Source organism: Pseudophryne corroboree, chromosome 2 (assembly GCF_028390025.1).
Source record: "Pseudophryne corroboree isolate aPseCor3 chromosome 2, aPseCor3.hap2, whole genome shotgun sequence".
Taxonomy (NCBI): Eukaryota; Metazoa; Chordata; class Amphibia; order Anura; family Myobatrachidae; genus Pseudophryne; species Pseudophryne corroboree.
In genome coordinates this window covers 354,241,365-354,259,024 of record NC_086445.1, presented here as the reverse complement: position 1 = coordinate 354,259,024, position 17,660 = coordinate 354,241,365, and the positions used below count along the sequence as shown (strand labels likewise).

Sequence of the window (17,660 nt, the reverse complement as noted above, 5' to 3'; positions counted from 1 at the left end):
GCTGAACTGGTCGCCCTAACCAGAGCATGTGAATTGGCTAAGGGTAAGTCAGCCAATATCTACACCGATTCCAGATACGCGTTCGGGGTAGTCCATGATTTCGGAGCCCTATGGCGGCTCAGAAATTTCATGACGGCAGCTGGTACACCGATAGCGCATGCAGCTCACATAAAAAGGCTTCTAACAGCGATACAGGAACCCGACAGAGTGGCTGTTATCAAATGTAAAGCACATACATATAGCCAAGACCCAGTATCCCTTGGTAACAGCCGAGCAGACGAAGCCGCAAAGCTTGCAGCTGCTACCCCCACACGGACAGACACCACACAGTTGATGGTATTTAATACCATCAACACACAGAAGTTGTGTGAGATGCAGAATCTGTGTTCCACACAGGAAAGAGCAGTCTGGAAGGCAAAGGGATATGGCCAGGAGTCCTCAGGGCTCTGGACGGATGGACATGGTAAACCAGTGGCCCCCAGGGCATACCTTCCATGTCTGGCTGAAGCAGCTCACGGGCTGACTCATCTAGGCAAGGAGGGGATGTGCAAATTGGTAAGAGCATACTGGTGCGCCCCAGGATTCTCCTCTCATGCGAGTAAAAGAGCAATGTCATGCCTTACCTGTCTGAGAAAGAATATTGGAAAAGCAATACCTACAGAACCATCCCATATCCCACCTGCCGGCGGCCCTTTCCAGGTAATACAAATTGACTTCATTCAATTACCCCCATGTCGAAATTTGAAATATGTACTTGTCTGTATAGATGTTTTCTCGAATTGGGTCGAGGCTTTTCCAGCAGCTACAAATACCGCTATGTTTACAGCTAAGAAAATTGTGCAGGAATTTGTATGTAGATATGGTATCCCTAGAATCATTGAAAGTGATAGGGGTACCCATTTTACAGGTGATGTCTTTCAAGGAATGTGTAAATTGATGGGTATTGATAGCAAGCTGCACACTCCGTACCGTCCACAGGCGAGTGCGAAGGTCGAAAGAGTGAACAGCACTATTAAAAATAAATTGAGTAAAGTAATGGCAGAGACAGGATTGACGTGGCCAGAAGCTTTACCCATTGTTTTGTATAGCATCCGAACCACTCCCAGGTCCCCTCTTAATCTGTCTCCTTTTGAAATCTTGTTTGGTCGACAACCGCATGTCATGATTAACCCTCAGGATGATTTGAAATGTAACAATGAAGTAACTGTAAAGTACTTGATTAACATGAGTAAACAGTTGAGGAATCAAAATGATAATCTGAAGTTGGTGATTCCTGATTTACCAGATAGTAATTGTCATGACATTGAACCTGGGGATTATGTAATGATACGAAATTTTCTACGCTCAGGTTGTCTTATTGATAGATGGGAAGGACCATACCAGGTCTTATTGACTAGCACCACAGCATTGAAGGTTGCTGAGAGAGAGACTTGGGTCCATTCATCCCACTGCAAAAAGGTTGCTGATCCAGAGAAGTCCCGCGATAAGGAACAGACGGTAGAGGTTGTATCACTGGAGTGTCTGTTCCAGGAGGATTGAGGCGGCACCTGAGCCTTGAAAATCGAAAGCAGCTGTCGACTCCCCTCTCCCTTTTATTGTTTTTCTCCACTTCCCAGCCCCTCTCCCTTAAAATTTCTTTTTTCCCCTCCTCATTCTTCTCTATTTCCTCCTCAAAGATGGACTTGCCCCAAGAGACTGTGATCCGGATTTTGATGTTAACCATGATGTTGACCAGAGCAGTCTGTTCCGGCGAGAGTACCATAGAGGTCGAAAGAGGTTCTGGAATGGGTTCCGATTATGATGATGGAGGCGTAGTTTTCCAAGATCAACCAAACCAACAAGCAAAGGCGAGTATCAGAAAACGATCCGATAGAAGAAATTGTGATGGATTGTTAGCTGAAGAAAATTGTATCTGTAGGCTCTGTGATAATCTGGTTGAAGATGGATGCATAAAGAAATGCCAATCTAGTTTTAATATCCATATAGACCGGCATCCATTGAGTGACTATCACTCCTTAGTGGGTAACGTGTTAAACCAAACAGATTGTTGGGTATGCTCTCAAGTACCTCAGGGTCACAGCAAATCAGGGCTAGTACCATTTCCTTTAACGTTAGGGGAGGTACTTGAGCTAAGTGGTGGGAGACCGGTGGACCGGAGGTTTAATATCTCCAGCCCTCCTAGTTTGAAGCTCCACCAATACCATGTGGATAGGTCCCTCTTATGTTTTAACATCTCCAATCCCAGAAAACCGGGAAATTGGGAAGTGTCGTGGAGCAACCTTACCATGACCTTTTCACACAGAGCAGATAGAATGCCTACAGATACAGAGCTCGTACGCCATATAGCCAGTAGAGGAAAATCTTTCCGGTATCGATATACCTTAGGAAATAGGATTACTAGAGTTGGAGAGGTATCACCAGGATACTGTGCACATATCGTACAAACCGATACGTGCATTAAGCAGATGGAAGAATTAGGGTCAGGAGATTTCACCTGGAAGGTTTGTAACATGGTCATGTCCTTCTCCGTCCCATATGTTCTCCCCGATGATGCATATTTCATATGCGGGAGAAAGGCGTACAAGTGGCTTGCCCCAAACTCTGAAGGATTGTGTTATATTGGAAAAGTATTGCCCGAAGTGATGACTGTTACACATGACAAAATGAAGGACATACACCGTGGTGCCCAAGCTCCTTATACTCACACTCATTACGAACACCGAGTTAAAAGACAACTGTCAGAAAGGTTAGAGCATCCGGCCTCTGATCTTATCCATGAATCCACCGGGATTCAGGTTCTGGTAGCGTTAGATTTCACTCGTACCGCTCGAGGAGTGATGAATTATAGATACATTTCCGCACTCGCCAATTTGTTAGATAATATCACTGAAATGTATGATGACACGTTTAGATACACTGGAAGAGAACTTCAAGCTTACAAAACAGAACTAGTTCAGCATAGGATGGTTCTTAATTATCTTACAGCAGTAACAGGCGGATATTGTGTTACATTGGCAACACAGTACGGCATAAAGTGTTGCACGTATATCACAAATAGCACCGAGGATCCGGTAGAGGTCATAGACCAAAAGATGGACGATATTCTCCAACTAAAGTGGGAATTTCGTCGAAAACACAATCTCACCCTTGCTGCTGTAGGTAATGAGCTGACTGGTTGGGTGTCATGGTTGAACCCGCGAAATTGGTTCTCCGGTTTAGGAGATTGGGCTCAAGGAGTCATAATGGATGTTGGAAAGTTTCTACTATGTATCTTGGGTGTCGTTATATCGATTGGATTGATATTTAGATGCGGGCAGGCTTTAATGAGGTGCAAACAAAGTACAAAAGTGATGAGCTTGAGGAGTGAGGAAACTGTAATTAACCTGGATTTGATTTATGACCCAATGATAGAAACCAGAATGTGATGAAAATGCGATTATACGGTCCGTTTCTTTCACCTGTTTTTCTGCTTTTCTCCCAGATACAAAGACCCCCTTGGACGAGGAAGCTGACGAGACGAGATGTATACAGACAACGGATTGACCAAAGAAGAAGATTTGACAACTTTAAATATGGACACTTGATGAACTTTGCCATGGATCCCCAGTTTCCCTAGTATTTTTAAACTCACGCTAGCCCACCATTTTTGTAAATCTGATGGCACTGACAAAGCTTGTTGCTCATGCCTAAGGAGCAAAACAGCGCAAAGAAGACGACTCTCAACAGATACCGAAAACAACTTCGACGACAGATGTACATTTCCCTGACATAGAATATCATTGCATTTTTCGTAAGTGTTCTTTATCTTCATCTCTACAACCCTCAGGTAACGACACACATAGACGATAGGGAATACAGGCACAGATATCAGCAACCACATACCTCCCCCATTCATGTATCATCAACTAAAATGTGCTCCCCATTTTGTTCAAAATCCGAAATGAGCTCGGTAAAGTTTGACAGCCCATCCACAGACCTGTGCCACAGGATAAGAAGGAATTCAAATGTATACTTCGCAATACCTCGAAGCTTGATTTACAACACGTACGGCACGATGATACATGACCCCCCAAACATGGATTCATACACACATGCTTCTGCTATCTCACTAGGTCATACCCTCTTCACACCTTCTCCTCTCTCCTCCCCTACCCAACCATGGAAATCAATTAACCCCTGACTTACATTTTTCTCCTTAAATGTTTTGTGGCAGTTATTATTGACTGCCAAAGGGTGGACTGTCAAAGTCAGAAAAATGTCTCAATGCACGTTGCCATATTTGCACCGCACACTGGTCCGCGCTGCGCGTGCATGCGCTCTCCCGTGGATTCGCATACCCGCAATAACGTGCACTCGCAGGCGCGGTATGCGTATTTACGGTAGAGTTTATGTAGTCGTAGCGTGCGACTCATTCGTTACAAATGTTCACAATTAATGTAGTTTATAGATCATGGTCCCTTTGATAGATTCTGAAAGTTTGGTTAAAATACAATGTCCCAGAGCTGAGGAATCCCTCTTTATATCGTACGAAGGGTCTAACAGGAATCATACAGCAGTGTTTGGTACCCATCGGAAGAGTATTTAATTAGCAATATTCCGGTGTTGGTTTGGAGCGTATTAATCGCTCGTGCGAATAGTTATGGACATAAGAAGTTTATGTCCATTTCTATTAATTACACATACTCAGGTATGCGGCGGGAAACCCAGTTTCCCACCCACCTGAGCTGTTGGAAATCGTCACAGCCCACCTGTATGAATCACCCTATGACCTTTTGTTATGATACAGGGCCGAATTCCTTCGGCCAATGGACAATGGGATTGTAGGACCAGGAGATTGCATTGTGTGTGGGGCATAAATAGGCAGGCCGACCACATCCAGCTCTCACTCTCTCATCAACGGTTATCTGCTGATAGCCGGGAGCTGGATATCGAGGCGCAGGCGATCATACCCTTTGTGCGTAAGTTTCTCTCCGTAATCATTGTCTTTCTGTGAGCCAATTTCTCTCATCTCATCTCTCTCTCTCTCTCTCTCTCTCTCTCTCTCTCTCTGTTCTGTTCTCTCATATCTCCCCTAGACTAGGCTAGTATTGTATTGTATTAGATAGTATTGTATTGTATTTCTTTTAGGTCAGAGTAGTATTGTCCTTTTGTATTTATTGTTTAGTTCTGTGGTTAGGAAGTCTCTGTTATATTGTAGTGTATCATTTGTACTGTTATCCCCTTTTACAAGTATATTAGATATAATACAGTTAATAGGCCTTGGAACCTAAACCAGTATCTGTGTATTTCCTATAGTGTTAAGTGTTCACTTGAGCGTCGGTGACGCTCAAGCAGCTTTGTAGTTAGTCAGGTTACACAAGGTTGCACTTACACCCTGTACTCACATTAAGGTATTCAGTGTATTTCATTGGTATAAGGTTTTATCATAAAGGTATAGTGTTGTAAGCGTCTGCATCGCTGGTGACCTCCTCGTGGTCTCGAGCGTATGCTACGCTACAGGGAATCATTCCCCTAGACATAACCAATAACGTGTCCTGTGATCACTGGGCCGTGAGCGAACGTGACGCTTGAGCGTCTCGCCTACGGCTGAGCGATCGCTACGCAGATAGCGTACCATTACGGTACTTCTTAAGTAAACAGCGTACAGTGTTCTTAGCTTCATAAAGGGTTGTTTATATGACAAAGGAATTTAGCATTGTCAGTATGAACAATCAGGTACCTTCTAGGTCCACCCCTTCAGCCTCCAATTCTTTCTATCCCACTTCCCAACTCACTCACTTTGATAAATATGATGTTAGCAGCAATTTCTACTATAATAGAGTATTTTTTACATGTTTTACATGTTTATAGTGTTTACAAACTATACACAAATATAGCAAAGCATTTCAATTGTCATAGAAATTTCTTTGCTCTACATATACTGCACACAGCGCTGAACGACATTGCACAATTTGATGTAAGTAGGGCTTCCATGTGTCCCAGTTTTCTACGGCCCAGGATCGATGAGACATCCACGGGGCCCGAGTAATGATGGGGTGTAGCTACATCCAATAGCTAAATCAAGCCAAGCCCCCTCCGAACCCAAAGCCAATGTAAAATATCATGTGTGCACTGCTTAGTAGCTTGCCCATGTCCCTCCAATAGGCCTGAGACCAGGTCATTTCATCGCCCTTTAAACTAAACTAATTGCAGCCTCACTGAAGTTTGTAAATCAATATGTCTGATTGGCGGCAGGTAGCTTATTACATAAATATAATTTTATACACTACCTGCACTGTTACGCCAGTGGTATTTAATAAAAATAAAATAAAGAAACATAATTAAAAAGCAAAAGCATCAAAAAAGTTAATTGTAAGTGTAACCATATGATGAACAGAATGTTCTCAATAATCATTAAAAAAATGTTCATTTTACAGAATTCAAATGTAAGCACGTAATGCACATTTAAATTAATGTTCAGAATTTCTAGAAAAAAAACTATAGGCTGTTTTAATCCTTTATTATTTGTATTCTAAAAAAAACTTGTTAATTAGTAACGTCTGCCATAAAATGAGGTAATAAAGGACTATGCAGAACATTAAACATTTCACTTCCCCCACACAATCAAAACCCATAACAAAAAGAGCTGGAGTTAAGTACATAGTTTATTCACAAGCATATAAAGCAATAAGGGAATACCACTTCCAAGACAATGCTTCTTTCATTCACCTCCTACATATTAATGCTTCTGTATGCAGACCCGTGCTCAAACCACATCATTGCACATGCATCATTCCCATCACAAAGGATTGAAGAATAGCATTACATTTATACTGTCCCCTCATTAAGTGATCAGGATTTATTCATGATCAGCGGAGCAGGAAACACTTTGGGACACTGAGTTCTGGGACAGGCACTGGACATGTTCCCTACCACATTAGTAGCCACTAGGCCAGTGTTTCCCAGACTGTGTGCCATGGTGCTCTGGCGTACCTCGTGGCACTTTGTAGGGGTGCCTTGGATTTGTGGTCCAGAACATATTAAAATTATTTATGGTTACTGTAATAGGCAAAACCAGTGTTGGAGGCTGCCAATCATACAATATGTGGACAAAAAGAAGCAAATCTTGTCCCTCACTATATAACTGAACTTAAGGATGACATATAAACACAATTTACTTAATTTAACATTATTTTCTAAATTTCTCAATAAGAAACTCTTGGCCTAGGGCATTAAAAAAAAATTTAAACTCTAGGGCGCCGTGATTCCAAAAAACTTGGGAACCACTGCACTAGGCATAATTTCCAGTGGCAAAGTGGTCAAGGTGCAGATCAAAAACAAATAAGGCTGCTTTGTGCACCTTAATTTATGCTGACATTTCTATCAAAGCCTCCTCAGCGTGCCTAATCTGGCAGGGTACATGCTTCGTCCTGAAGGGCACATGGCTAGTAGAGGTCAGGCCCTGTCTTATAGTAGTAATGGCAGATATTTTGCACCTTCTACTTTGGCTCTGTTGTACAAGCTTATTTCATGGAACACTTTGCCCAATATAAATGAAGTTTCAAACAGAGAAATACTGAATGTGTTAAAGAAGGCTCTAGATTACATCATTATCACTCATTTAATTAGGGAAGACACTGAACTTTTTATGTGATTTTAACCCTTTTGCACAACACGCCTCTTCTGATTTATCCACCTCAATGTAATGTAATCTTAAGCACCCTTCTGGTTTGAGGATGCGTCTCCCAACAGTAGAGGCAGTACGTGCTTCATGAATGAGTATACCCCTGATCTACAGTAATTGTGCTGCACATCTAGTGTGTTTTGTAAATTAGACCCAGTGGGGTAAATTTACTAAGATGGGAGTTCTATTTAAGATGAGATGTTGTCCATAGCAACCAATCAGATTCCAGGTATTATGTTCTAGAAGGTGCTAGATAAATGAGAAGTAGAATCTGATTGGTTGCTATGGGCAACATCCCATCTTAAATAGAGCTCCCATCTTAGTAAATTTACCCCAGTGTGTCCTAATAATAATATTGGATTGATATAACCTATTGCCTGACAGGACAGGACCTGTATTTAAGCATACCCAACAAGTCTTTAAATAATCATAGTCACTGATTTCATCAACTTGGAAGCTTAAGAAAGAGAACTCCCCACTGGCATACACTCCATTATACTGTGTCAGTGGTCTCATATTCTAGTAACTGGTGACATTGGGCATTAACGTGGCAGTGTGTTTTATCCTGCCACCATTGCATATGAGGAGTGCACCTCACCCAACATCTTCTATATATTGTATACTACACAGTCGAGACTCATTATTATGACCACCAGCTAATAGCCAGAGTAACCGCCATGTGCAGCACGGACAGCAGCCAGACGGGCTGTACTGTCATTTTAGACACACGTCCAGTAGCCCCCAGGTTTATTTTGATTATGAGCTGCTCCACTGTAGCATGTTGGTCGGCTCTCATGCACCTACATTGCCAATGTTCACCTCTCACATCAATGGCACATCTTGCTCCGCAGTTTCCACATCAGTTATCAGCAGTTGTGCCATTTGTCCAGTCACGACACACCTTCACTGCGACAGCACGCAGACAGTTCACAAACTGCACTGTTTCAGAAATACTGCCACCCTTGGCCCGAAAGCCGATAATAATCTCTTTTTGCAACTCGGATGAATCGCCCCTTTTACCCATGACAGCAAAGCGCGATATGTGTGCAGACGGCCTATCGCACACCTTATATAAACAACATGACAGCACAAAACACGTGACATACTTCGTGGGCTATGTGCTGCTGACGACAAATGTAGGAGGTGGTCATAATAATGTGTCTCAACCATGTATATATGGGAAGTCCTGCAGCTCTCTGTCCCTTGAGACTATCCACAGAAGTAGATTTATAATACACCCGTTATTATTAATGGCTGGTCATGTCCTGATTGATATTTCCATTTATTGTATAGTCTGGCATATGCAAGTCTGGCATATGGGACACAGAGGCTTATGGACAATTTCAAATCTTATTGTACAATGATTATAAACACAAATGATCATTTTTATATGTGCTATGCTCACATGGAGACTGTAATATGAAAGATTAGGTGTTGTGTTAAATTGTACACATACAGAAATCCCTTGTTGTGAACACATGAAACCAGGAATAAGATGCAATACGCCTGGGAAAGCTGTATGGCGTGTGGTCAGGGGCGGGTGCAAATTGCAGAGGATTATGATAATTAGCAACCACTTGTGATTGGCTGTTTGTGAACAAGCCGATAACACTGATAGGTGATTTCTCCATCTCTCAGTCATATATTATGGGTGTTTCATGAGTGTGTATAAAAAAAATTGTATTAATAGAGGTGTTTGTAGTTTAACTGATGCCTCACAGCAAATACATTTGTTGTACGTAATTTCAATGGTGTCCAGCATAGGTTCAAGTGGGACATAAAAGTCTGGACTGAGGACCTGGTGCAAGCCAGACACACATACTACTGTTGGCAAATGGAGCACATCTTCAGCTCTACATATGATTGGAAAGGAAATATCATATATTCTGTGCTCCATTTATCTAAGAGTTATTTACACCCATTGTGCTACGAACCCTGCATCAGCCCCTTAATGTCATGTATACATCTATGTAATTACTTATATGGCGCTTTTGTACACAGATTCATTTGGCCATTTAAAATTATATTTATATGAAAAGTTTTATGCAACTGCAAGACTTGACATTTTCAAAACATAGAAAATGAATGTTAGTAGCCTCTATGGGGTGATTCAATTATTTTACCCTGCGTCCACCACTAGAACTTACCCAATGCACAAATTCAGTTGTTGCTCTATTCCAGAGTGATTAGCCGGAGGGAAGGGGGGCAGTTCAGCTCACCGTCTCCTGAGATGGAGAGCTAAAATGCATGAAAAGTGTCCCATTTGGCTGCCCCAAACAGGAATTTTCGTGCTGCGAGCAGTATTTTAGATGGGTGCTTTTGGGCACATCAGAAGTAATGGGTGCCCATCACAGCAACAATTGAATTGCTCCAACAGGCACCCATGCCTTTGGGCACCCCATAAAACAATTGAATCTTCCCCTATGACAGCAAGCACACGCAAGGAGTGGAATTTGTACACATAAGGCAAAAAAATAATTCTACACTGGAGATGATTCCTCTGATGGGGCTGATCTCAGACTGTAGTTTTTAGCACCTCCCACTGTCTGTATTTTCTCCATCATTAAGCATATGCACACCTGCTGTTAAACCTTCCATACAACCAATCCGTAAAACTTTATGTGTGTATATTAAAACTTCTGCATCAAGTCATTAAACCCTGATGTCTCCACCCATAATCATTCTCCTTTTGCCAACAAGCAACAACACCCAGCAGTATGTACAGTTTATCCCAGAAGCAACAAGTGTGATGTGCCCATGTCTTCCTTCTGTATGTGGTATGTAATTGAGGTAGGATAGCTGAGCTAATTAATAGCCAATAATAACAACTTTAAAATTAACCAAAGAACTAAGAAAGCAATCGTGAAAACATTTACACCCCTCCCCACTCTTCACAAGACTACACTACATCAGTGTTTGTTTATATTTCTATTATATAGTGCTAAGAAAATGAAACTAGTTGCATTACTTTTCCTTTGTGGAGACTTCATAGAGTTTTTCGCCCAAGTACTGAAGTCTTTCTTTCAGTTCCAATTCCTGGTACAGACTCTTTGGCACATTGCTTGCACCATACAGCAATCCAAACAGACATCCAGCAATAGATCCAGTTGCACCACTTTCTCCTGCAACCGAACAAGGAGCATTACAGTATATAGAACATCTAGAACCCTGTGATTCTTGCGAGTCATAAAGCTCACGTAGAAAGGTCATCAAGATTTCAAGACAAAAGCAAAGACGCCCATTCATTTTCAGTGCAGGGCTGGCATGTACAGGCAGTTTAATATTTATATGTAGCAACTGGAAACCAGTATAGTTGCTAGATGGCACCTAGGTAATAGGGACCCTCTTCACAACATACGCTAAATCAAAAAGGGAGCAATATCACAGTTTGTATAATGAATGTCTTCATTTGATTAATAATATTTTGGAATTATTTTCTCCTTAATGTAATTCAATAAACTTGTTTAACCTTGACTTTTGTTACATATGAGAAATGCTATAAAGCTATTACCAAAATTCTTATTTTTTCTATTAAACATTGGGCAATTATAACTCTCGAGTCTTGACATAAGATATTACATATTTATAAAAAAAAAAAAATTAGTTTCACTTATTTTATTTTTTTAGATATATATGACTTTTATCTAATTTTGTCTCCGACACACCTTTCATAGTACAGAAGTACTGCATGTAGAATGAAGCATCTCAGGGTTCCAGATCTAACTGGATGAATATGAAGGGCAGAAAACGTATTTGGATATCAAATTATGTTAAAATATAGATGTTTGCTTTAGCATTGTAGAGGCTGGATTGTGTTTTAAGGCATCATATTCTATTATTAACTATATTTATGGCTAAAAGTACATTACTAATCTACTGTCTACAAATCTTGCCAACAGAAAGTAAAACCTCAGTTCAATTACCATAGAATTAAGATGTCATATTACTATTTATCCTATCACAACTGTATTCAGTGTCAGACTGGGACATGTAGGGCCCACCGGGGTAATGCAGTGGTAGGGGCCCATGTTAGGGGTGTGGCCAGTCTGCACCTTATTGGTTTGACTAACCATTAGAGAGTGCAATGTCTGGGCCCCTTCATAAATATATACAGTAAATTCAGCTGCTGCATGCATGATAATGTACAAGATTAATAACAGATTAATAACAGCAATGCACTGTAGAAGATACACCATAGTCCAGTATGATGTATAATTCAAGTACATAGTCTGGAACCTGATCCTTAGAGCAGGAGGTGGGCCCCCAGGCAGTAGGGCCCACCGGTGGTTTCCCCTGTACCCCTGTGGGTCAGTCCAAGCCTGACTGTATTTTACTTGTCCTAACCATACAGCTATACTGCAATCGACATATTCAACATCTCTTCTCCCCCAAAACACATCTATAAGTACAAACAAATTGAAGGGGCGAATTAAGATGAAAGAGTATAGACATGGCAACCTGCCATCATCAGACATCTATAAACTGTAGTTATCATCCCAAAGTCAGAATAAGTGAGAAATGACGGGCCCAATGTAAGTTTGGATGAAACCTCACAAACCTGCCATGAAAACAGGCAGGCATATGCCCTTTCTCACAAGTCTTATACAGTATATGTCACCTGTGGTGAGCTAGTTAATTGATAAGAAAGGTGTTTCACCACAGGTGATGGCAATCATACATTACCAGGAAAGTCCAGGAACAGAGCATTTTCTCCCTCATGGAGAGGGTCAGGTAGGCAAGTATGGACTATATTCCAATGTTTGCCAGTTTCCTCACATGAGGAAGATGTATCAAGTCCTTGGAGATAGATAACGCGGAGAGAGATAGGGGTATATGCAATTGCGGTCGAATTCCCGAAAATGTCGAAAAACGGGACATTTTCGCCCCCAAAAAAAATTCAACAATGCAATTCAGTACTTTTCGTCAAAAAAACGGACTTTCCAAATTCGACTTTTTGAAATTCGACATTTGTCAAATTCGACATTTCTGCAATGGTACAAATGCGGCAATTCGACAAAAGTATATTCAATTGAAGTTTGGAAATTCGACAACAGTGCTTTTAGACAGTAAATTCGTCATTTTCAATCCGCCACACTTTGGTGGCGGAATCTAATTAAAAAAATTAAAACATGTTTTTTTTGGTGTTTTTTTTATTGGTAATAGCATATCTATTTATATTAGAAGGGATTAGGTACTTGGTTTGTCTATTTTGGAGGCACAAGTATTATTTATATATTTTTTAAAATAATTGTTTTTTTTTTTTAAATGGAATGGTAAAAATCAGAAAAAAAATTGCGTGGGGTCCCCCCTCCTAAGCATAACCAGCATTGGGCTCTTCGAGCCGGTCCTGGTTCTAAAAATCCGGGGGGGAAGAAATGACAGGGGATCCCCCGTATTTTTAAAACCAGCACCGGGTTCTGCGCCTGGTGCTGGTGCAAAAAATACTGGGGACAAAAAGAGTAGGGGTCCCCCGTATTTTTTACACCAGCATCGGGCTCCACTAGCTGGACAGATAATGCCACAGCCGGGGGTCACTTTTATACAGCGCCCTGCGGACGTGGCATTAAATATCCAACTAGTCACCCCTGGCCGGGGTACCCTGGGGGAGTGGGGACCCCTTCAATCAAGGGGTCCCCCTCCAGCCACCCAAGGGCTTCACCCCTTGCCCTTGGGTGGCTGGGGGGGGGACCCCTTGATTGAAGGGGTCCCCACTACCCCAGGGTACCCCGGCCAGGGGTGACTAGTTGGATATTTAATGCCACGGCCACAGGGCGCTGTATAAAAGTGACCCCCGGCTGTGGCATTATCTGTCCAGCTAGTGGAGCCCGATGCTGGTGTAAAAAATATGGGGGACCCCTACTCTTTTTGTCCCCCGGATTTTTTGCACCAGCACCAGGCGCAGAGCCCAGTGCTGGTTTTAAAAATACGGGGGGTCCCCTGTCAGTTTTTCCCCCCGGATTTTTAGAACCAGGACCGGCTCGAAGAGCCCGAGGCTGGTTATGCTTTGGAGGGGGGACCCCACGCAATTTTTTTTCGGGTTTTTTACAGTTTTTTCCCGTTTTTAAAAAATCGGATCAAAATCCGTCAAATCGTCCGTTTTTCGACAGCGGGACTGTCGAATCCGTTTTTTATTGAATATGTTGAATTCCGGCACCCACTTGCCGGAATTCGACGGTCGAATTTTATCAAATTAAAAAACGGGCGAAAAATTGCTGCGATTCGCCGGTAATTGCATATACCCCAATAAAGTACTAACCAATCAGCTCCTGTCATTTTACAGGCTGTGGGCCCCATTTAAGAAAGAGGCATAACCCCTTTAACACTCCCTAAATGGGTTATGTCCTCCTTTCAGTATTCAACAACGAGAAGCAAACTAAGATTACCACTGTTTGTTATTGTATCACTTATGCCTCTTAATAGATGGCGAGAGCATTACAGTCCCCATTACCGGCAATGGGGACCCAGCGCTGCCTTTCCAGCTTCAGCGAAGCCTTCCATGCGCTGCCGGGTCCCTTTCGGGTAAAAGAGTCATGTGCATGTGCAGACTAGCCGTCGCACATGTGCCTGGCACAGAAGCCCATCACTGGCAGTGATATGCTGCCAGCAACACAGCAGAGGACGTCTCTGAAAAGGGAGATGCCGCTGGACCTTGTCAGAGAGTAAGTAATGGTAAATACCAACAGAATACTTGTTAGTATCACTGTGATACTAAATAAATATGCTGTTGGTATTAAGACACGAGGGCATATGCATGAAGGCTTGGAGAGAAATGCAGAGAGATAAACTACCAGGCAATCAGCTACTAACTGTCATTTTTCAAACACAGCCTGTAAAGTGACAATTAGGAGCTGATTGGTTGGTACTTTATCTCTCTTCACTTAATCTCTCTTCAAGCATATATGCATATGCCCCACGTTGTGTTAAAAAACAACAGGAGTGGATTGGTTGGTACTTTTTCCTCTCTCCATTTTATCTCTCCCCAAGCTTTGATAAATCTCCCCCATAAACTGTGAGTTACCAAGAGCTGCTGAGACTCCCACCAGTACCGATAGGCTAACCTCCTAAGAGACTCCACTCAAAGACCTGAAATATAGTTCTGTCACAAAAGGTTATAAATGATTCACATTAGAAAATAATGAAACTATCCGCCTTGTTATTCCTGACCCAACATTACTTTAAAATTCAGTCAGTTGCTGCAATGTGTACATTTCTCATCAGCCTCAGCTGTGAATACTGGGCGGTAAGTGACACTTATTACATAGGCCATTCTGCATCCCTGGCTTTCCTACTCCCTACTATCCAGTTATATGCCTGACATAAGAGAACTGCACAGCTTGAGCAGAGTGAGTTGCAGCATCTGCCGTGTATGCAGTGGGCACTGGATGTACAGATGTGTCCTCATACATCCAGCCTCAATACGCCATGCAGCACGAGATGTCTGGCATGAGTTAGCCATCAGGTCTAGTGCAAGTCTGTTAATGCTGGGTGTCTTTTTTTGCTGAATATGGGTCTTATGCTGCCCGCACACCTACAAATTTATTGTCAGATCTGGCTGGTTGGAATGAAAACCTGGTACTGGACGAGAACAAATGACAGTTGACCATTTGCTCCTAAATGCCATAAAATTGACAAAAACGGTCGTTCAAACAAATTGGTTAAATCAAATGAATTTAACCAATTTGTCTGTTTTACCATTTTTTGTCTGTTTTCCAGTGTTTGGGAGCAAATGGTCAATTGTCGTTTGCTCTCATCCTTTACCAGATTTTCATTCCAACTAGCACAAATCTGACAATAAATCTTTAGGTGTATGGGCAGCTTTAGTCACAACGCAATGTGACTAGGATACACAAGGAGACCGATTCATTTGATATAGGAAACTTATATAAGGTGTGCGACTGAGCAGAACAGAACTTGTCTTGGGAAAAAGCTGCTGCTGCTACATTGTAGCATGTGTATAGACTCAGTCATACACAAATATACAAGTGTCATATAAGAAATTAATCAGCACAGTCTCCTTGTGCATCATAGTCACATTGCATTGCGACTAAGAGGCAGTTTTGGCAAAAGAGAAGCAAAAAAGACACCCAAAGTTACAAGATTCTCAAGCAACCTTGCGTGCCACGAGGGGCTGACTGGCGTTACTGCAGCAAAAATGTATGAGGACATATCTGTATGTCTATTGTATTAAGAAATGTAAATCCAGGTTTATTCACAATAATTACTATTTACCATTTTGTTAGTATTTACTTGTGTTTTATTTTTGCTATATTTTATGTTGTATTGTTACCTCCATGGAACATTGCTCGACTGCACAGCTCCTTCCAATCCCCACCGGCTCCCAACAAAGCATCATATGCAATCATGGGAGCATCATGTCCTCTTCTTCCACCACGGCCCTCTGAGCTCCATTTCTTATATGTCTAGTAAATGGTAACAAATATTAGCTCACTGACAGCGGTGACATTTCAGGGAAATTTTGTGGAAATCAAGTATCACAGCAGAAAAGGCCATAGGACCACGCTATCCTCATTGTTGTGGGACTGATGCAGAGTTGGCATAAAGTAAGCATATCTATAAATACATAGGTTCATATATAGATTTAGTCACACCCTCTTACACTAGGGGCAATGGGGGTCATTCTGAGTTGATCGCTCGCTAGCTAGTTTTAGCAGCCGTGCAAACGCTATGCCGCTGCCCACTGGGGAGTGTATTTTAACTTAGCAGAAGTGCGAACGCATGTGCAGCCGAGCTCTACAAAAACAGTTTGTGCAGTTTCTGAGTAGCTCTGAACCTACTCAGCGCTTGCGATCAGTTCAGCCTATTCCTGTCCGCATTTGACGTCATACACCCGCCCAGCAAACGCCCAGCCACGCCTGCGTTTTTTCAGACACGCCTGCATTTTTACAAACACTCCCTGAAAACGGTCAGTTGACACCCCCTTCCTGTCAATCTTCTTGCAGCTGCCAGTGCGAAGGAAAACTTCGCTAGAACCTGAGCACAACCAAAAAGAGGTTTGTACCCGTACGTCGCGCGTGCGCACTGTGGGGCATACGCATGCGCAGAAATGCAGTTTTTTCTCCTGATCGCTGTGCTACAAAAATCGTCAGCGAGCGATCAACTCGGAATGACCCCCAATATGTAAATAGCATGCGATATGCAGGCTGTTCAGGATTTTCTGCGATTCTGCCCATATTTTTAAAGTGACAATCATTTACAAGGCAAAACCGACCTGGTTTTGCCTTGTAGATGATTGCCGCTTTAAAAATATGGCAGACTCACAGAAAATGCACCACACACACTGCATCCATTATAAATATGCCAGTGGCTAACTTTGCATCAGGCCATGTATCTGTAAATTTCCGTTATTTACAATCTCTAAATAGAGCTGGGGAATGTGCAGGGTGTGGTTCATCAAATCGACAGTATCTAGGTCGACAATGTTTAGGTCGACCACTATAGGTCGACAGTCACTAGGTCGACATGGATGGAAGGTCGACAGGGTTTCTAGGTCGACATGTGCTAGGTCGACAGGTCTAAAGGTCGTCATGAGGTGTGTTTTTTTTGGGTGTCGTTTTCTTCGTAGAGTGACCGGGATCCCAAATTAGTGCACCGCGTCCCCTCGCATGGCTCGCTTCACTCACCATGCTTCGGGCATGGTGCCTTCGCTCCGCTACCGCTTCGCTCGGCACACTTTACCGTTCCAATCGTAGTCCACGTGGATCGTTAAGTATGAAAAAATTCAAAAAAATAAAAAAAAATTGAAAAACTCATGTCGACCTTTAGACCTGTCGACCTAGCACATGTCGACCTAGAAACCCTGTCGACCTTCCATCCATGTCGACCTAGTGACTGTCGACCTATAGTGGTCGACCTAAACATTGTCGACCTAGATACTGTCGATCTTCAGACCGGATCCCTCTACAGCGCCCATTCATTTTATCCTCTGGTGTAGTTGGGATACAATAAGAGTTATCTGTGTGGAATAAAAAAACATAGG

At 42.3% G+C, this 17,660-nt stretch overlaps 1 protein-coding gene across 1 annotated transcript in view; it reads right to left on the bottom strand.

Annotated features, from left to right (window-relative positions):
• Positions 1 to 6,626: 6,626 nt before the first annotated feature.
• The window catches only part of ADPRHL1 (ADP-ribosylhydrolase like 1), a 101,868-nt gene continuing 90,834 nt past the window's right edge, over positions 6,627 to 17,660 (bottom strand). The window contains exons 6-7 of the mRNA XM_063953115.1: positions 15,951 to 16,083; positions 6,627 to 10,785 (exon numbers count right to left, since the gene is read on the bottom strand). Coding sequence (XP_063809185.1) covers positions 10,628 to 10,785; positions 15,951 to 16,083 — 291 coding nt within the window. The 3' untranslated portion in view covers positions 6,627 to 10,627. The remainder of the gene's footprint in view (positions 10,786 to 15,950; positions 16,084 to 17,660) is intronic.